The sequence below is a fragment of the Delphinapterus leucas genome, chromosome 7 (assembly GCF_059928025.1).
Source record: "Delphinapterus leucas isolate spDelLeu-1000000601 "Yukka" chromosome 7, BTC_Dleu_Yukka2, whole genome shotgun sequence".
Taxonomy (NCBI): domain Eukaryota; kingdom Metazoa; phylum Chordata; class Mammalia; order Artiodactyla; family Monodontidae; genus Delphinapterus; species Delphinapterus leucas.
In genome coordinates this window covers 83,181,061-83,203,276 of record NC_143135.1, presented here as the reverse complement: position 1 = coordinate 83,203,276, position 22,216 = coordinate 83,181,061, and the positions used below count along the sequence as shown (strand labels likewise).

General features: G+C 36.3%; 1 protein-coding gene across 2 annotated transcripts in view; it reads right to left on the bottom strand.

The window, feature by feature from the left end:
- Positions 1–22,216, bottom strand: part of CWF19L2 (CWF19 like cell cycle control factor 2) — a 199,854-nt gene that overhangs the window by 86,649 nt on the left and 90,989 nt on the right. For both annotated transcript variants that reach the window (XR_016393904.1, XM_022560508.2), the window contains exons 11-12: positions 8,016–8,129; positions 6,108–6,245 (exon numbers count right to left, since the gene is read on the bottom strand). Coding sequence is in view for 1 of the 2 variants with exons in the window: in XM_022560508.2 (XP_022416216.2) it covers positions 6,108–6,245; positions 8,016–8,129 (252 nt within the window). In the remaining variant the exon portion in view is untranslated. The remainder of the gene's footprint in view (positions 1–6,107; positions 6,246–8,015; positions 8,130–22,216) is intronic.

Below are 22,216 nucleotides of genomic sequence, written 5' to 3'. Positions count from 1 at the left end.
CTCTATATACCTCAGCTTTTCTGATCTCTAGGCAGGGTGAAACTGAGTGGTACCTTCATGTGGTGCCACAAAACACTGGGGAAAGCTGGTCACTCACCCACTCTTCTTTTCCCTGCAAGGGGAACTCTTTTCACCTGGGGAAATCTCTCTTGGCATTGAGCAATACCAGCTTGGACGACAGGATGATCCGCAAAGAGAAGCGGTCTTCCTTCCCTTTTTGTGCAGTCACTCTTAAGTTTTTGTTCCACTACGTTGCTGAAGTTTCTTAAGTAGACTCTAGAGCTCTCCCAGATCTGTTTTCACTCACGGATAGCTACCTAACCATTGATCTTTCAGGAGCTCTCCCAGATCTGTTTTCACTCACGGATAGCTACCTAACCACTGATCTTTCGGGGTGACAGAGGGTGGGGTCTCTTACTCAGCCATTTTGGTGACATCCCACTGTATCTTTTATAATGTTCTAGCTTAGTAAACTTAAATTTTAAAAAGTTAAAGACTCAAAATGTTCCCAGAAACCGATCAAATATCTTCAATCACAATTACTGCCAAATCAATTAATAAGTAAAAACAATCATTTACAATACAAATACTAAAAGACCTCTAATATACAAATGAAACAAAAGAAAAAATATGATAAATTTGTATTCTTAAAGCAATAACCAATGGTGAAATATGCAAAACACAGAACAAGTCATGATTATTGTCTCATAATTCAATAAAACTAAGCCTCTTGAAACATGTTATAAGGAAAATACACAAACGCCCTGACATGTTTTATTTTAAATTTATAACCATAAACCTTAGATGGACCTTCGGCACTGCCTGAGATTCCTACTTTATTTCATTCACTGGTTTTCTCAAAAACCATTTCACACTTTCTTCTCAAACCTCTAATACCCCTTCTTCATCATCAATCTCAGCTGATACCTGAGTCCTTTCACTAAACTAACAGAGGCAATAAGAGGAAAACTAGGTCATTTTTCTACTACCACATTTACAGACCTACCTGTATCTGTGCCTCTCCTACTGATGGACAGTAACCAGCTCCTTTCTAAAGATATCTCTCCACTAACTATTCTCACATTCACTCTTGAACACATTATAATCAGGCTTTTCTCCTTAGAAGACCAAGGAAACCACACTTATGAAAGTCACCAGGGGAATTCCCTTGGCGGTCCAGTGGTTAGGACTTGGGGCTTTCACTGCTGGGGACCAGGTTCAATCCCTGGTTGGGGAACAGATCCCACAAGCTGCATGGCACGGCCAAAAAAAAAAAAAGTCACCAGAAACCTCCCCAATGCCAAATCAATGGTCACTTTTCCATCTTTGAAGATCTTACTCTATCTCTCAGAAACAGTTGACACAGTTATTCACAACCTCCTTCTTGTCTTCTCCGGTTTCTGAAACACTACACCCTAAGTTTTCCTTCTGGCTTTTCCTCGCTGGCTGTACTTTCTCAATCTCATTTGTTGAATCTATTTTGTCTTCTTTCAGACAGTGCTCAGCTCAGTCTTCAGACTCTCCTCATTAATCACTTCTTAACTCCCATGGCTTTAAGTACATTTAAATGTTAACAGCATCTAAGTCTATATGGGAGAGCCAACATATACCCAGAGATCCATGGGCAGTCACTCCACACTACCACGTGAATGGCTAATGGGCATACTTCACATGTCCATAAACAGTATTCTTCATCTCCCACCTCCTGAAAAATTGTCCCACTGCAAAGTTTTTCTACTTCAATAAATGGCACCAGCATTGCCCCAAATCTTAATATTTCTCACCAGTTTACCCCCCTAACCCAAGGCACTATCTGAATTAATTAAATACCCTCCTAAATATTCTCCCTGCTTCCACTCTTGCCTATCTACATTACCTTCTCAAAAGAGCCACCAGAAAAGTCTTTTAAAACATAAACCAGCAGTTTCCAGACTGGCATTTCAGGGGCTGAGAAGTCACCACCCTATCACACCAACAAGTACAAAGCTGAACAAACTGAAAAATCGACAGCTCTTTTTAGATCCATCATGAAAGTGACTTCCCCCAAAACTGGAGAGACAGTCGGGTGGATACAAAGAATCATAATTTTTTTTTTTTTTTTTGCGGTATGTGGGCCTCTCACTGCTGTGGCCTCTCCCGCTGCGGAGCACAGGCTCCGGACGCGCAGGCTCAGCGACCATGGCTCACGGGCCTAGCCGCTCCGCGGCATGTGGGATCTTCCCGGACCGGGGCACGAACCCGTGTCCCCTGCATCGGCAGGCGGACTCTCAACAACTGCGCCACCAGGGAGCCCAAGAATCATAATTTATATGTGCAGAAACCAGTGGTTCTGTGAGAACCAGTGCCAGGGTAGGAAAACCTAAACTGTAATTGATAAGTTGCAGGAGGCTCAGTGTGGACAAATTTAAGAGTTAAAAATCCTAGGGGAATCCAGTCATGGGGGGGGGCCCTCAAACTTTTGTGAATTTTACCTCTTGGAGCTCTACCAGGTACTCAGACTAAAGATCAGGAAAAAAATCCCCTATGACTTTCAACAGGGCGAAGGTAAAAGGAAACATTTTGAAACATACCAGGGCATTCTGTTTTACTTAACAAGGCCTGCCCCTTAGTAGAAACTATTGTGCCAGAGTTTTACCTGCTGGGGTTTTGTCAGAGCCTAACCTACCTGAAGGAAGGGAAACATCCAACTCCATCCCCTTCTAGCCATTCTATCCCAACTAAGTGGAAAAAAAACTGAGAAGTACTGGTGAAATTCACAGTCCAGGGGCATAGGGTCACAAAGAACAGATGGATAATGTAAGCAGAGAGATGAAAATTCTAAGAAATAACCAAAACGAAATGCTAGAGATAAAAATCACTATAACAGAAATGACAAATGCCTTTGATAGATTCATTAGTGACTGGACAAGGCTGAGGAAAAAATCTCTGAGCTTGAGGATATGACAACAGAAACTTCCACAACTGAAAAGCAAAGAGAACAAAGACCAAAAAACAAACAAATAAAGAAACAACAAACAGAAGAGAATATACAAGAGCTATGAGACAACTACCAAACACAAATGAGGTCATGACACTGTCCTACTAAAAACTTTCAAATGGTTTCTCATCATTTAAAACAAAAATAAAAGCTCTACACCATGGCGTGAAAGATCCAACATGATCTGACCATTTCATCTTCTACATGTCTTTCCATTTCTCCCTCTATTCACAGTCACGTGTGATCTTGCTGTCTTTTAATGCTTGTCAGGTTTGTCTCTTCTTCAGATCCTCTGCATTTGTTGTTTCTTCTGCATGAATAGTCTTCTCCCAGATATTCACAGACCACTCCCTCACTTTGTTCAGAAGTTTGCTGAAACATCATCTCCAGAGAGAGGCCCTCCTTCAGCATTCTATTGAAAATAACATCTTATCTTCTTCTATTTTGTTTTATTCCCTACAAAAATATTTTCTATTTTGTGATATATTAGTGTTATGTAATTTTTATATCATGTATTTGTTCACTTTCTGTCTCATCCACTAGAAATATAAGCTCCTCAAGAGGGCGAACTTTACTACTTTGCTACACCCAGCACCTAAAATGGTATCCAGCATAAATTAGGTGCCCAATAAACAACTTTTTAATTGATAAATTATTTATTTTTATATTAATTTAAAAAATAAGTTTTTAATGAAGTTTTTAAATCTTATGGATAAACATGAATGGATTGTGAAAAAATTATTACAACTATATTTAATTCAGACTTCCAAATAAAATGATCTTCCCCGTTTCATTTTTTTTTCAATATCTTTATTGGAGTGTAATTGCTTTACATGGTGTGTTAGTTTCTGCTGTATAACAAAGTGAGTCAGCTATACGTATACATATATCCCCATATCCCCTCCCTCTTGTGGCTCCCTCCCACCCTCCCTATCCCACCCCTCTAGGTGGTCACAAACCACCGAGCTGATCTCCCTGTTCTATGCGGCTGCTTCCCATTAGCTATCTATTTTACGTTTGGTAGTGTATATATGTCCATGCCACTCTCTCACTTTGTCACAGCTTACACTTCCTCCTCCACGTGTCCTCAAGTCCATTCTCTACATCTGCGTCTTTATTCCTATCCTGCCCCTGTTTTTCTTCAGAAATATATATTTTTTTAGATTCCATATATATGTATTAGCATACGGTATTTGTTTTTCTCTTTCTGACTTACTTCACTCTGTAAGACAGTCTCTAGATCCATCCACCTCACTACAAATAACTCAATTTCATTTCTTTTTATGGCTGAGTAACATTCCATTGTATGTATGTGCCACATCTTCTTTATCCATTCATCTGTTGATGGACACTTAGGTTGCTTCCATGTCCTGCCTATTGTAAATAGAGCTGCAGTGAACATTGTGGTACGTGACTCTTTTTGAATTATGCTTTTCTCAGGGTATATGCCCAGTAGTGGGATTGCTGGGTTATACAGTAGGTCTATTTTTAGTTTTTTAAGGAACCTCCATACTGTTCTCCATAGTGGCTGTATCAATTTAGATTCCCACCAACAGTGCAAGAGGGTTTCCTTTTCTCCACACCTTCTCCTGCATTTATTGTTTGTAGATCTTTTGATGATGGCCATTCTGACCGGTGTGACGTGATACCTCATTGTAGTTTTGATTTGCATTTCTCTAATGATTAGTGATGTTGAGCATCCTTTTGTGTGTTTGTTGGCAATCTGTATGTATTCTTTGGAGAAATGTCTATTTAGGTATTCTGCCCAGTTTTGCATTGGGTTGTTTGTTTTTTTGATATTGAGCTGCGTGAGCTGCTTGTAAATTTTGGAGATTAATCCTTTGTCAGTTGCTTCATTTGCAAATATTTTCTCCCATTCTGAGGGTTGTCTTTTCGTCTTGTTTATGGTTTCCCTTGCTGTGCAAAAGCTTTTAAGTTTCATTAGGTCCCACTGCCCCATTTCTGAGAAGGAAATTTTCATAAAAATATGTTCTTCTTTCTGCAGTGAATTTCCAGACCCTAGAATATTTCTAGTATTCCCCCCAAATAAAAAGAAGTAAAATTATCCTAATAGGCTAAAGTTAAGATCCCATACAATTTTTTAATCATTTCTGTTTAACCCAAGTTTGTTTTACTCTCTGTGATATACACATACACACACTTGATACCTTGGTTACCTGTATTCTAGTTTTCATTAAGTTAATTTTTTTCACCAGGTAATATATTCACATAGTTAAAAGAAAAAGTCTAATAAGGTATACAGTAAAAAGGCTCCCTCCTGTCCTTCAGATCCCTAGGTTCAAATTCCCATCGTAAGCAAGGAAGGGTAATTTGTTCTGTCAAGTGCCAGACAGTAAATATTTTCAGTTCTGTGGGATGTACAGTCTCTGTCTCAGCTATTCAGCTCAGTTGTTATAAAGCGAAAACAGCCTTAGACTACAGGTAAACAAAGGTGCATAGCTGTATTCCAATAAAACTTTATTTGTAAATATAGGCAGTGAGCTGAATCTTTCCAGTGGGGTCAAACCCTAACTTTACATATGTCTCTTTCATAAAAAGTGTTAATGGTAATGTTTGAAGGGACTGCAATGGAAGGGTTTGCAACAAAGAATGCTATTTTGAAATAAAAAAATTCATCCTACTACCCATGAAACATTGATATACATTTAAAAACATACAAAATTTTCATATAAACAGACTTAAGATTTTTCCAAGATGCCTTCTTTATGATATATATTACTCCAAATATATATACCTTGTGGCATAATTATGAAGAACTAGTGTAACATCAAGATAAAACAGACTGGTCACCTAACTAGCAGCACATTGTCGATATTAAAGTCTGGCCCCAAACATTCCCTTAAATGGTAGATCAAATATATAGTTAACATTTTCATGGAATACATTAAAAAGTTAACCCAGAATTCTTATTTAAAAAAAACCTGAATACCAAAAGTATACTCCCCAATCAAATCAATTCTAAAATGCCCATTTCCAATGTCTTACAAAGGATTTAATTTAATAAAACAAATCATGATTATAAAGAACTAGCTGTGTCTGAAAAGTAGATCATTGTAGACTGAGTAACCAGCTTATCAAAATTCAAAGGTATCCTAGGAATATATCTTACCTTAGATGTCATTTTCATAAAATGTTTGTTTTGATTTTCTGCTGTTCCCATCTTTTCGTTCTTGACTAAGTCATTTAGGCTTAGAATATCATCATCATGAAAGTATCTGACCCTTTCTTTTTCCTCATAGGTTGAAACCTATAACAAAATGAACATTATTAGTTTAGTGAAAACATAAGTCTCTGAAGTATTTTAATGAATTATCTATAAATCTGATACTAAAAATCCCACTTTGTATCATAATCTTTCTTTCCAGTATATCCCTATTCTGTCTGACTCCATGTGGAAAAACTTCCATTAGAATAACACTCTCTACCTCTTCTGTGCCTTACTTTTTCCTCTTCCCCAAGGATGGAAGCATGACAGTATCTGATTTCTGAGTTTTAAGGAAAGGACAGAATTGTTTTATGCCTTCTTCTCTCCTCTATGCTCTTCCCCTCCTTGTAGTAAAAATTCCCCACCACTGTGAAGGGAAGTCATTAGTTACCCAGAGATCAAGTAAGCATATCAAGAACAAAAGTGAAGTATTAGCAAACCTACTTTAAACAGCTCTATCAGAAAAAAAGCTGATATTCTGATTCTCATCTAAATCAATTCTGGGTTTTCCTGTCAGTTGATTCCATACCTACACGTGGAAAAGAAAAGTGCTATATGTACTGTCTACCAACCAAATCTCTTCAACACTGTTCTCACATTCCCTTATCCAAATAAAACCTGGTCCTCAACTTCTTTAGAACCATGTTCCCAATATTTTTTCCCCACATTACTACTCCTGTCTTCACAAGCTTAAATCTCACATTCCAAGACTTCAATCACTCTCTGGATCCAAACCCCTTTCTGTTCCTCTTATCCTTTCACTATACTCAGAAAACAAACCTCAATCCTGAATGAATGTGTCTATCCTCTTTACTCCTATACCTAGACTACTCAGTAGTAAGCAATTCAAAAGAGTATTCAATGCCATCTGGCAATGCATCTATGAATCCCTAGCCAGTTCTGTCATTTCATACAATTCAAACCTTTACTATTCTTCTCCCACATCTCCCTTTCAAACCCCTAATACGTCCCATTTCTTTAGGAGAGGTATCCATCCCATTTCTATTTGCTGAACAAATCAATTACTAGCTCTAGCAGCACAGGCACTCAACAGGCAGATAATAAACATTTGATAGAAGAATTCTAAATGAACAAATCTTCTGTGGACCCAATTACCACTTATAAGATCTTTCAAATTTAAAACAAAAAATCTAACTTGGGAAAACTGAATATGTTTTTTCCATTTTAAGACCCTCAAGGTAGTGCTAAAAATTAACTGCTGCAGCTAGAAGATGGAAAAGAAAATTAAGGTTTACAAAGGATCTAACACAGGTCTATAGCACCAAGGTTTTCCCTAAGAGTTATGATAAGTATGTAAAAAGAAGCTAGAAACAATGTCAAAGAAATATACAATAAAATTAAAACTGCCTTAAAAATTCAATGTTCACAATTATTTGAAAACTGTTGTTGAATTAGAATTCATTTTGTAAAAGGCAGAGTATCATAACTAAAATAAAAGTAAGAACGTGATTTACTACCTTCTAATGTTTGCATCATTAAGCAACATTTCAGAAAATATTTTGAAATAAAGTTGACCCTTGAACAATGCGAAGGTTAGGGGCAGTGACCCCCATGGAGTTGAAAATCTGACTATAACTTTACAGTCAGCCCTCGATATCTATAGTTCCATATTCAGAGATTCAAACCACCACAGACTGTGCAGTACTATAGTATGTAATTTATTGAAAACATTCTGTGTATAAGTAGACCTTTGCAGTTCAAACCCATGTTGTTAAAGGGTCAACTGTAGTCTGATACAAAGGGAAAAAGTGAATTAGGAATTAATAAATAAAAGACATATGTTAAACATACAATCAGTCTCTTCCTTCTTCCTTTAGATTCCAGATGTTTTCGTGGTGTGTTCACAGGCCAGACTCTTCCAGAATGATCTGTTCTGACAAGGATCACTTCTTCCTGATCTTCATTCTGTGGAAAGATTTAGAGATAACAATTGTAATTATTGAGAAGAGTCTTGAAACCTTATGTTTAATAGCCAAAAGAGCATAAAAATGATTCTAGTTTTCACATAATATTACGGATTATCTTAAGCCTCACGGACTTTCATTATCCACTATAATGTAAAGTGACCATAATCTTTTCATGGAAAAGTTGAAGAAAAATATCTAAAGCTTATTTACTTTTTTAAAACAATTACAAAAGGAAACTTCAAATATAGTTTTCCTCTAGACAATATTAAAAGATGACAAAGCACCAATATTCAAACAGGCATTGTATAAGAATGCCCATCACGTATGGAGCAGATGTCATATTTAATGAATGTTTCTTCAGTTTAAATATCCTGGCTTGCCTGCAAGATGGCAGAGTAGAAGGACGTAGGCTCAACCCTTGTTACAGAAACACCAAAATCACAAGTAACTGAACAACCATCGACAAAAACACTGCTGAAACCTACCAAAAAAGACAAAAAAGATGCCACAAAGAGATGGTAGGAGGTGTGTAATTGTGATAAAATCAAATCCCATAACTGCCAGGTGGGCAACCCACAACCTGGAAAATAATTATACCACCAAAGTTCTCCCACAGGAGTGAAAGTCCTTAGCCGCATGTCAGGCTTCCCAGCCTGCAGATCTGGCAACAGGAGGAGGAGCCCCCAGAGAATCTGGCTTTGAAGGCCAGAGGGGTTTGATCAGAGGAATTCCACAGTACTGGGGAAAACAGAAACTCCACTCTTAAAGGGCACAGACAGGGTCTCATGTGCAATGGGAACCAGGTAACAAAACAGCGAGCTCATAGAGACTGGGTCAGACTTACCTGTTAGTATTGAAGGGTCTCCTGCGAAGGCAGGGGATGGCTGTGGCACACTGAGGGGACAGAGACGCCGGCAGGGGCAGCTCTGGCCAGTACTCATTAGTGTGAGCCCCCATGGAGGCTGCCATGTCATCCCCCCCACCCCCGCAGACATAACCCCATCCAAATGCCTGTATGATCCAGTGCTGGGACACCTCAGGCCAAACAACCAGCTGGGCGGAAACACAGCCCCACCCATCAGAAGACAGGCTGCTTAAAGTCTTCCTGAGCATGACCCAGCATAGCAGATGGACAAGACCCAGCTCTACCCACCATCAGGTAGGAAAAAGTCACTCCTAGTAGGAGGTGTATACAAGCCTCTAAGACAAACTCATCCAGCAGAGGTCAGACAGCAGAAGCAAGAAGAATTACAGTGCTACAGCCTGTAGAATGGGAACCACGAACACAGAAAGTTAGGCAAGATGAGACAACAGAAGAATATGTCACAGATGAAGGAATAAGATAAAACCCCAGAAGAAAAACTAAGTGAAGGGAGACAGGCAATCTACTAGAAAAAGAATTCAGAGAAATGATACTGAAGATGCTCCAAGATCTCAGAAAACCAATGAAGGCACAGAGTGAGAAAATACAAGAAATTTTTTTTAAAGACCTGGAAAAACTAAAAAGCAAACAGAGGTGAACAATATAATAACTGAAATGAAAAATATACTAGAAGGAATCAACAGCAGAATAAATGAGGCAGAAAAACAAGTGAACTGGAAGACAGAATGGTGGAAATCACTGCCAGGGAACAGAATAAAAAAAAAATTAAACGAAATGATGACAGTCTGAGAGACCTCTAGGGTAACATTAGATGCAGCAACATTCTTATTATAGGGGTCCCAGAAGGAGAAGACAGGGAGATAGGACCTGAGAAAATATTTGAAGATATGATACATGAAAACTTCCCTAACATGAGAAAGGAAACAGTAACCCAAGTCCAGGAGATGGAGAGAGTCCCAGACAAGATAAAGCCAAGTAGGAGCATGCTAAGACACACAATAATCACACTAACAAAAATTAAATACAAAGAACAAAATGTTAAAAGAAACAAGGGAAAAGCAATAATTAACATACAAAGAATGCCCAAAAGGTTATCAGCTGGTTTCTCAGCAGAAACTCTGCAGGCCAGAGGGGACTGGCACTATATATTTAAAGTGATGAAAGAGAAGAACCTACAAACAAAAATACGCTACCCAGCAAGGCTCTCTTTCAGCTTCAGCAAAAAAATCAAAAGCATTACAGACAAGCAAAAGCTAAGAGAATTCAGCAACACCAGAATACCTTTGAACAAATGCTAAAGGAAATTCTCTAAGCAGAAAAGGCCACTAATAGAAACAAGAAAATTATGAATGAAAAAGCTCACCAGTAAAGGCAAACATAAAGTAAAGGTAGGAAATCACCTGCACACAAATATGATATCAAAACCAGCAATTGTGAGAAGAGGACAGCACAAATGCCAGATACTGGAAATGCATTTGAAATTAAAAGACCAGCAACATAAAACAATCTTGTTATATACAGACTGCTATATCAGATCCTCAAGGTAACTGCAAAATGAAAATCTACAATAGATATACTCACGAAAAAGAAAAAGGAATCCAAAACAACAATAAAGTTACTCAGTAAATGACAAGAGAAGAAAACAAAAGAGGAATGGTTAAAAAAAAAAAAAAAAGACCTACAAAAACAAATCCAAATCAATTAAGAAAATGGCAATGGGAACACACATATCAATGATTACCTTAAATGTTAATGGATTAAATGCTCCAGCCAAAAAACACAGACTGGCTGAATGGATACAAAAACAAGACCCATGTGTATGCTGCCTACAAGAGACCCACTTCAGATCTAGGGACATATACAGATTGAAACTAAGAGGATGGAAAAAGGTATTCCATGCAAATGGAAATCAAAATAAAGTTGGAGTAGCAATACTCATATCAGACAAAATAGACTAAAATAAAGATTGTTAAAGGAGACAAAAAACACTACATAATGATCAAGGGATCATTCCAGGAAGATATAACAACTGTAAGTATATATGCACCTAACACAGGAGCACCCCAATATATAAGGCAAATACTTGCAACCATAAAAGGAAAAACTGACATTAACTCAACAACAGTGGGAGACTTTATCACCCCACTTACATCAATGAACAAATCATCCAGACAGCAGATCAATAAAGAAACACAAGCCTTACATGACACATTAGACCAGATACACTTAATTGATATTTAAAAAGCATTCCATCCAAAGGCAGCAGAATACACTCTTTTCTCAAGAACACATGAAGCATTCTCCAGGATTGACAATATGCTAGATCACAAAGTGAGCCTTGGTAAATTTATGAAACCTGAAATCATATCAAGCATCTTTTCTGACTACAATGCTATGAGATTAGAAATCAATTACAAGAAAAAAACTGTAAAAAGCACAAACACATGGAGGCTAAACAATATGCTATTAAACAATCAATGGATCACTGAAGAAGTCAAAGAGGAAACCAAAAAATACCTAGAGATAAATGAAAATGAAAGCACAACAATCTAAAATCTATGGGATTCAGCAAAACCAGTTCTAACAGGGAGGTTTATAGCAATACAATGTTACCTCAGGAAACAAGAAAACTCACAAATAAACAACCTAACCTTATACCTAAAGCAACTAGAGAAAGAAGAACAAACAAAACACAAAGTTAGTAGAAAAAAAGAAATTGTAAAGATCAGAGCAGAAATAAATGAAATACAAATGAAGAAAACAATAGAAAATATCAATGAAGCTAAAAGCTGGTTCTTTGAAAGGATAAACAAAATTGATAAACCTTTAGTCAGACTCATCAAGAAAAAAAGGAAGAGGGCTCAAATCAATAAAATTAGAAATGAAAAAGGAGAAGTTACAACAGAACACAGAAATACAAAGTATCAAAAGAGATCAAATGATCTTTTACAAATGATCTCTTTTACAAATGATCATAATTGATTATACAAGCAACTATCTGCCAATAAAATGGACAACCTAGAAGAAATAGACAAATTCTTAGAAAGTTACAATCTCCCAAGTCTGAACCAGGAAGAAACAGGAAATACGAACAGACCAATCACAAGTACTGAAATTTAAATTATGATGAAAAAATCTTCCAAAAAAGTCCAGGACCACTTCACAGGAGAATTCTATCAAATATTTAGAGAAGAGTTAACATCTATCCTTCTCAAACTATTCCAAAAAACTGCACAAGAAATAGTCCCAAACTAATTCTATGAGGCCACCATAACCCTGATACCAAAACGGGACTAAGATACCACAAATAAGAAAATTTCAGGCCAATATCGCTGATGAACAAAGGCACAAAAATCCTCAAACAAAATACTAGCAAACCGAATCCAATAATGCAGTAAAAGGATCATATACCATGATCAGTGTTGTAAGAATTTTTCAATATTTGCAAATCAAACAGTGTGATGCCTCACATTGGCAAATTAAAGAATAAAAAATGTATGATCATCTCAATAGATGCAGGAAAAGGTTTTGGCAAAATTCAACACCTATTTATGATAACAATTCTCCAGAAAGTGGTTACAGAGGTAACATACCTCAACATAATAAAAGCAATTTATGACAAACCTACAGCCAACATCATACTGAAGAGTGAAAAGCTGAAAGCATTTCCTCTAAGATCAGGAACAAGACAAGGATGTCCACTTTCACCTCTTTTATTCAACATAGCTTTGGAAATCCTAGCTATGGCATTCTAAGAAGCAAAAGAAATAAAGGGAATATAAATTGGAAAAGATGAAGTAAAACTGTCACTGTTTGCAGATGACATGATACTATAGATAGAAAATCCAACAGATAATAACAGAAAACTACTGGAGCTCATCAGTGAATTCAGTAAAGTTGCTGGATAAAAAAAGAATACACAGAAATTTTTGTACCTCTATACACTAACAATGAAAGATCAGAAAAACAAAGTAAAGAATCAATGCCTTTTACCATCATATCAAAAAGAATAAAATATCTAAAAATAAACCTACCTAATGAGAAAAAAGACCAGTACTTTGAAAACTATAAGACAATGATAAAAGAAAATCAAAGATGACACAAACAGATGGAAAGATATACCATATTCCTGGATTGTAAGAATCAATATTGTCAAAATGACAATACTACCCAAGGCCATCTACAGATTCAATGCAATTCCTATCAAATTACCAATGGCTTTTTTTTAGAACTAAAACAAAAAACTCTTCAATTTGGATAGAGACAAAAATGACCCTGAATAGCCAAAGCAATCTTAAGAAGGAAAAACAGAGCTGGCAGAATCAAGCTCCCTGACTTCAGACTACACTACAAAGCTATAGTCATCAAATATGGTATTGCCATAAAAAACAGAAATATAGATCAATGGAAGAGGATAGAAAGCCCGGAATAAACCCACATACCTATGGTCAATTAATCTGACAAAGGAGGCACTACTATACAATGGAGGAAAGACAATCTCTTCAATAAATGTTGCTGAAAAAACTGGACAGCTACTATTGAAAAAAAAATCAAAATGCTTTAAAGACATACATATAAAACCAGATAATATAAAACTCTTAGAGGAAAACACAGGCAGAACATTCTTTGACATAAATCAAGGTACTATCTTTCCGAGGCTGTTTCCTAGAGTAATGGAAATACAAACAAAAATAAACAAATGAGATCAAATTAAACTTAAAAGCTTTCAAACAGCAGCAAAGGAAACCATGAACAAAATGAAAAGACAACCCACAGAATGGGAGAAAATATTTGCAATCAGTGAGACCAACAAGGGAATAGTCTCCAAAACTGACAAACAGCCATGCAGTTCAATATCAAAAAAACAAACAACCCAATCAAAAAATGGACAGGACACCTAAATAGACATTCCTCAAAAAAAGACATACAGAGGGCTGAGAGACACATGAAAAGATGATCAACATCACTAATTATTAGAGAAATGCAAATCAAAACAGAAATAGCCTCATACCAGTCAGAATGGCCATCATCAAAAAATCTACAAATAAGAAATGCTGGAGAGGATGTGAAGAAAAGGGAACCCTCCTACACTGTTGGTGGGAATGTAAATTGGTGCAGCCACTATGGAAAACAGTATGCAGGTTCCTTAAATAACTAAAATTAGAACTACCATATGACCCAGCAATCCCACTCCTGGACATATACCCAATGAAAACCATAATTCAAAAAAATACATGCACCCCAATGTTCACTGAAGCAATATTTATGGTAGCCAACACATAGAAGCAACCTAAATGTCCATCGACAGAGGAATGGATAAAGAAGATGTGGTACATATATATATATTGGAATATTACTCAACCATTAAAAAGAATGAAATAATGCCATTTGCAGCAACATGGATGGACCTGGAGACTATGATACTTAAGTGAAGTAACTGAGACAGAGAAAGACAAATATCATATGATATCATTTATATGTGGAATCTACAATAAAAAATGATACAAATGAACTTACTTACAAAACATCAACAGACTCACAGACTTCGAGAACAAACTTATGCTTACCAGAGGGGATGGGTGGGGATAGATTGGGAGTTTGTGATTGACATGTACACACTACTATATTAACATGTACACACTACTATATTTAAAACAAATAACTACCAAGAACCTACTATATAGCATATGGAACTCTTCTAAATATAATGTAATAACCTAATAGGGAAATGAATTTGAAAAAGAAGAGATACATGTATATGTATAACTGAATCACTTTGCTGTACACATGAAACTAACACAACATTTTAAATTAACTATGCTGCAATAAAAATTAAAAATAAAAAAAAATTAAGAATGCAAATTCTGACTTAGCAGGAAGGGGCTGAGATTCCACATTCTGTCCCCTTCATACCTTTGGTGATATATACTGATATATAAAATTATATATGGTTAAAGTATAAAAAAAAAATCCTACTAAACTTGAAAGCAATTTGATGACAAAATGAACTTGCTAAGTTAGCTACTACAATGATATTCCACACAACTTCTATTTGTTCCATTAAGAGCCCTCAAATACTTTTCACTTCTCTGACTCTTAAGAAGAAGTCATATCCCACTTACTTTCAATACATAATCTTCTTCCTATGAACCTTTAGTCAAATAGACAACTGGTACCATATAGAAAAAAGAAAACTGTATTCTATAATGAAAACAGAATTTTATTGAAAGTATTTTAATAAAGAATCGCATAAAGAATATTAGATAACTACTTCATTAAAAACTGATCTGAAACAAGACCAAGCAAATTATTCACATTTCAGGTTACTTCTCCAATCAGAATTAATTATTTAAAATGCATTTCAATTCCATTTAATAGAGGTTTAGTTCCTCTGTTGAAATGAAATAAAAAAGTACATACAAATTACTGATCTTACATTCACACACAATACGAAGTGATTATTATCAGTACTTTTCTTTTTCAATTAATCAATTAGCATTAATTAATAAAGTCATATTTTAAAGGGTATCTACTTACTTTCTTATATTGCAGATGAAGGAGCAAGATAAAAACCTACAAGAACAACTAAATTAAAAGGAGGTAAGCAATCTACCTGAAACAGATTTCTGAGTAATGATACTAAAGATGACCCAAAATCTCAGAAAAAGAATAGAGACATGGGTTGAGAAGATACAAGTCTAACAAAAACCCACAAAAAATAAAGAACAAACAGATGAAAAAGACAATAACTGAAATGAAAAATACATTTGAAGGAATCAAAAGCCAAATAACTGAGGCAAAAGAAAGGATAAGGGACCTAGAAGACAAAATGGTGGAAATCACTGCCTTAGAAGAGAATGAAAAAAAACAAATGAAATGAGATCAGTCTCAGAGACTTCTGCGACAACATTAAATGAAACAACATTCGAATTATAAGGATTCCAAAAGAAGAAGAAAAACAGAAAGGGCCTGAGAAAATATTTGAAGAGATCATAGTCAAAAACTTCCCTCCATGGGAAAGGAAATACTCATCCAAGTCCAGGAAATGCAGAATCCCATACAGGATAAACCAAAGGAGGAACAGGCTGAGACACATACTAACCAAACTAACAAAAATTAAACACAAAGAAAAAATATTAAAAGCTGCAATGAAGAAGCAACAAATAACACACAGGGGAATTGCCCATAAGATTATCAGCTGATTTTTCAGCAGAAACTCTGCAGGACACAAGGGAGCAGCAGGATATATTGAAAATGATGAAAGGGAACAACAAAGACTACTCTACACAGCAAGGCTCTCATTCAGATTTGATGGAGAAATCAAAAGCTTTACAGACAAGCAAAAACTAAGAGAATTCAGCACCACCAAACCAGCTTTACAACACATGTTAAAGGAACAACAAATGCTATTCTAGGCAAGAAACAAAAGGGAAGAGAACAAAAGAGGAAGGGAAAAAAAGATCTACAAAAACAAACCCAAAACAATTAACAAAATGGTAATAATAACATAAATATTGATAATTATCTTAAATGTAAACATATTAAATGCTCCAACTAAAAGACACAGACTGGCTGAATGGATACAAAAACATGACCCTTATATATATGCTGTCTACAAGAGACCCACTCCAGCCCTAGAGACACATTCAGAGTGAAAGTGAGGGGATGAAAGAAGATATTCCATGCAAATGGAAATCAAAAGAAAGCTGGAGTAGCAATACTCATATCAGACAAAACAGACTACAAAATAAAGACTGTTACAAGAGACAAGGAAGGAAACTACATAATGGTTAAGGGATAAATCCAAGAATATATAACAATTGTAAACTTTTATGAACCCAACATAGGAGCACCTCAATACATAAGCAAAATGTTAATGGCCATAAAAGGGAAAATCAACACTAACAATAATAGTGGGGGTCCTCTAATGCTCCACTGACACCAATGGACAGATCATCCAGACAGAAAACTAATAAGGAAACACAACCCTTAAATAACACATTAGACCAGATAAACTTAATTGATACTTATAGGACATTCCATTCGAAAGCAGCAGAATACACTTTCTTCTCAAGTGCACATGGAACATAATCCAGGATAAATCACATCTTGGGTCACAAATCAAGCCATGGTAAATTTAAGAAAAGGAATCATATCATGCACGTTTTCCTCCCATAACACTATGAGATAAGAAATCAGTTACATGAAAAAACTGTAAAAAGCACAAACACATGGAGGCTAAACAGTATGCTACTAAATAACCAATGAATCACTGAAGAATTCAAAGAGGAAATCAAAAAATACCTAGAAACATATGACAATGAAAACAATGCCCTAAAACCTACGGGATACAGCAAAAGCAGTGTTAACAGGGAAGCTTATAGCAATACAATCTTACCTCAAGAAACAAGGAAAATCTCAAATATACAACTGAACCTTATATCTAAAGCAACTAGAGAAAGAAAAACAAAACACGAAGTTAGTAGAAGGAAAGAAGCTATAAAATCAGAACAGAAATAAATGAAATAGAAACGAAGAAAACAACACCAAAGATCAATAAAACTAAAAGCTGGTTCTTTGAGAAGATAAAAAAATTGATAAACCTTTAAGCAGTCTCTTCAATAAAGAACAGGACAGGACTCAAATCAATAAAATTAGAAATGAAAAAGGAGAAGTAACACTGACACCACAGAAATACAAAGTATGGTAAGACACTACAACAAGCAACTACTAAAATGCCAATAAAATAAAATGGACAACCTGGAATAAATAGACAAATTCTTAGAAAGCACAACCTTACAGACTAAACCAGGAAAAAATAGAAAATATAAACAGACCAATGACAAGTGATGGAATTGAAACTGTGATTAAAAATCTTCCAACAGAAGTCCAGGACCAAATGGCTTCACAGGCAAATTCTACCAAATATTTGGAGAAGAGCTGACACCTATCCTTCTCAAACTCTTCCAAAAAACTGCAGAGGAAGGAACACTCCAAAACTCATTCTAAGAGGCTACCATCACCCTGATACCAAAATCAAACAAAGATATCACAAAATAAGCAAATTAAAGACCAATATCACTGATGAATATAGACACAAAAATACTCAACAAAATACTACCAAACAGAATCCAACAACACATTAAAAGGATCATACACAAATCGAGTAGGATTTGTCCCAAGGATGCAAGGATTCTTCAGTATATGCAAGTCAATTAATGTGATACACCATATTAACAAATTGAAGAATAAAAGCCATGTTATTATCTCAATAGATGCAGGTATAGCTTTTGACAAAATTCAACATCCATTTATAAAAACTATCCAGAAAGTGGGCATAGAAGGAACCTCCCTCAAAATAATAAAGGCCATATACAACAAACCCACAGCAAACATCATTCTCAATGATGAAAAACTAAAAGCATTTCCTCTAAGATTAGGAAAAAGACAAGGATGTCAACTCTTGCCACTTTTATTCAACATAGTTTTGGAAGTACTAGCCATGGCAATCAGAGAAATTAAAGAAATAAAAGGAATCCAAATCGGAAAAAAAGAAGTAAAACTGTCACTGTTTGCAGATGACATGGTACTCTATATACAAAATCCTAAAGATGCTACCAGAAAACTACTGGAGCTCATCAATGAATCTGGTAAAGTTGCAGAATACAAAATAATACACAGAAATCTCTTGCATTCCTATACACTAACAACGAAAGATCAGAAAGAGAAATTAAAGAAACAATTCCATATCCCACTGCATTAAAATGAATAAAATACCTAGAAATAAATCTACCTAAGAAGGCAAAAGACCTGTACTCATAAAACTATAAGACACTGATGAAAGAAATCAAAGATGACACAAACAGATGGAGAGATATACCATGTTCTTGGATTGGAAGAATCAATATTGTCAAAATGACTGTACGGCCCAAAGTAATCTACACATTCAATGCAATCCCTATCAAATTACCAACAGCATTTTTCACAGAATTAGAACAAAAAATTTTACAAATTGTATGGAAACACAAAAGGCCCTAAGTAGCCAAAGCAATCTTGGCAAAGAAAAATGGAGCTGGAGGAATCAGGTTCCCTGACTTCAGACTATCATACAAAGGCACATTAATCAAGACAGTATAGCACTGGCACAAAAAGAGAAATACAGTTCAGTGGAACAGGATAGAAAGCCCAGAGATAAACCCACACCTATGGACACCTAAACTATGACAAAGGAGGCAACAATACATAACGGAAAAAAGACAGTCTCTTCAATAAGTGGTGCTAGGAAAACTGGACAACTACATGTAAAAGAATGAAATTATAACACTCTCTACCATCATACACAAGAATAAACTCAAAATGGATTAAAGACATAAATGTAAGGTCAGACACTATATAACTCTTTGAGGAAAACATAGGGAAAACACTCTTTGACATAAATCACAGTAATATTTTTTTGACCCACCTCCTAGACTAATGCAATAAAAACTAAATTAAACAAATGGGATCTAATTAAACTTGAAAGCCTTTGAAAAGCAGAAGAAACCATAAACAAGACGAAAAGATAAACCTCAGAATGGGACAAAATATTTGCAAACAACAATTAATCTCCAAAATATACAAATAGCTCATGCAGCTCAATATCAGAAAAACAAATAACCCAATCAAAAAATGGGCAGAATATCTAAATAGACATTTCCCCAAAGGAGACATACAGATGGCCAAAAAGCACATAAAAAGATGCTCAGCATCACTATTACTCGAGAAATGAAAATCAAAACTCCAATGAGTTATCACCTCACACTGGTCAGATGGCCATCATCAAAAAACCTACAAACAATAAATGCTGCAGAGGCTGTGGAGAAAAGGGAATCCTCCTACACTGTTGGTGAGAATGTAAACTGGTGCAGCCACTATGGAAAACAGTATGGAGGTTCCTTATAAAACTAAAAATAGAACTACCATATGACCCAGCAATCCCACTCCTGGGCATATACCCAATGAAAACCATAATTCAAAAAGATACATGCACCCCAATGTCCACTGAAGCAGTATTTACAGTTGCCAAGACATGGAAGCAACCTAAATGTCCATCAACAGAGGAATGGATAAAGAACATGTGGTACTTATATACAATGGAGTACTACTCAGCAATAAAAAAGAACAAAATAATGCCATTTGCAGCAAAATGGATGGACCTAGAGATTGTCACACTGAGTGAAGTCAGACAGAACCATACGATATCACTTATTTGTGAAATCTAAAAAAAAAAAAAAGTTACAAATGAACTTATTTACAAAACATAAGCAGAGTCACGTATGTAGAAAACAAACCTATGATTACTGAAGGGGAAAGGTGGGGAGGGAGGAATAAATTAGCAGGTTGGAATTAACATATACACAGTATTATATATAAGATAGATAACTCATAAGAACCTGCTGTATAGCACAGGGAAGTATATTCGATACTGTGTAATGGCCAACAGAGGAAAGGAATCTAAAAAAAAAAAGTGGATATGTGTATGTATAACTGAATCACTTTGCTGTACACCTGAAACTAACACAACATTGTAAATCAACTATACTCCAATAAAAATTAAAAGAAAAAAAAACAGTCTGGCATACACATAGTCTGACAATTACCGCATTATGTAATAGTGAACTCACAATAAGAATCAGATTGACAGTGTTAAAAGTCAATAATCAATAACAGTGAAAATGCTATCTGAAATACTTTAAATCACCAGTCAAGTACCTAGCTTTATGTACAAAATGCCATTAACTAATTAACTATTAGTTAATGTTTCTCTACGGCCTTTTAAGGCCCTCAGTTAATTCCTCAATTTCTTTCCAGAGAATGACTATGCAACCCTCCCCACTCAAGTGCCCAGGGAGTATAATAATGTACTTCCCTTCTTTGCCAGCAATGCAAACAAAACTTAAAAGATACTGCATCATTATAGAGCGGCTATTTAATTGTTTACTGCAAATGAGCTGAATTTCCTGCACTATTAAAAAGAAAAAAAGTATAGGGCTGAATTCCATTAGGTTTAATGACCCATGATGTAACTCCATTGAAGGATTATTAACAAGGTAGAAATTATAGAAGGGCAGATCAGGATCTAATACATTAAAGAATTAGGGCTAGATTTGTCCCGATATAGAACTGCAATCTTCCAAAACTCAATGGCTCTCGTCACTCATAGTCCATGCACAAGTTAGATGGAAATACTATATAGCTGAGTTGTTTAAATAAGGAATCTACAGTACTGGAAAGGCCAGTCTAGAGGATTTCAAAGTTCATGTGCCATTTTTAAGATTTACAATAGAAAACTATGGGGAGGGTTCCGATCAAGATGGGGGAATAAAGGACATGGAGCTCATCTACTCCCACTAATACATCAAAACTACATCCACATGTGGAACAATTCATGCAGTGTACCTGCTGAAAGCTGGCAGAAGATCCCAGACATCCAAAATTGCAAAAAAGATTATCACATAATTGAGTAGGATGAAAGAAATAAGAAAAGGAATCTGGACGGGACCTGTGCCCCAGGAGGGAGCTATGAAACAGGAAAGGTTTCTGCACCCTGGAAAGCCCCTTCACAGGTAGGGTGATCAGCCAGGACAGAAAGGGAGCTACAGAGGCTCAGAGGAGAGTGAAGCAGCTGGTCTGTGGAAGGCAGACAGAGAGAGATGAACCAGCACAGATGGTCCATGCCACCTCACTGCATTGCCCAGCCTGAGACATGCCTTTGCTAGTGCACATAAGGGCAGGGTGCTAAAACTCAGGCTTCAGAGGACACACCAGGGGAGAGGACTAGGGGTAGCTGAGCAAAGACAGCCTAAAGGGACTGAAGAGTTGTATGGGCTTCAACTGGGGGGTTATATGTGTAAGAAGCCTGGGCCCACTATAGAAGTGAAGTGCCACTGTTAATGGATTTGTGAAGAGAGGGGCAGGGCCCACCATAGAAGCCTCTTTCTTGGCATACTCAAAGCAGGCCTGGCACCTCCTCTAGAAGCTCTGAGAATGCACAAGCTCCAGCAAGTTGCCTACATGCAGAGGCAGGGCTGAAATCAGAGCCCATACCCAGGGGCCACGTGATTTAGGAAACAGGGCTGAAATCTGAGCCCTCTCCTCACTGCTGTGTGATCTGCAGATTTACAATGTAGCCACCAGGCCCTCTGCGAACTCAGTGCCTGCCA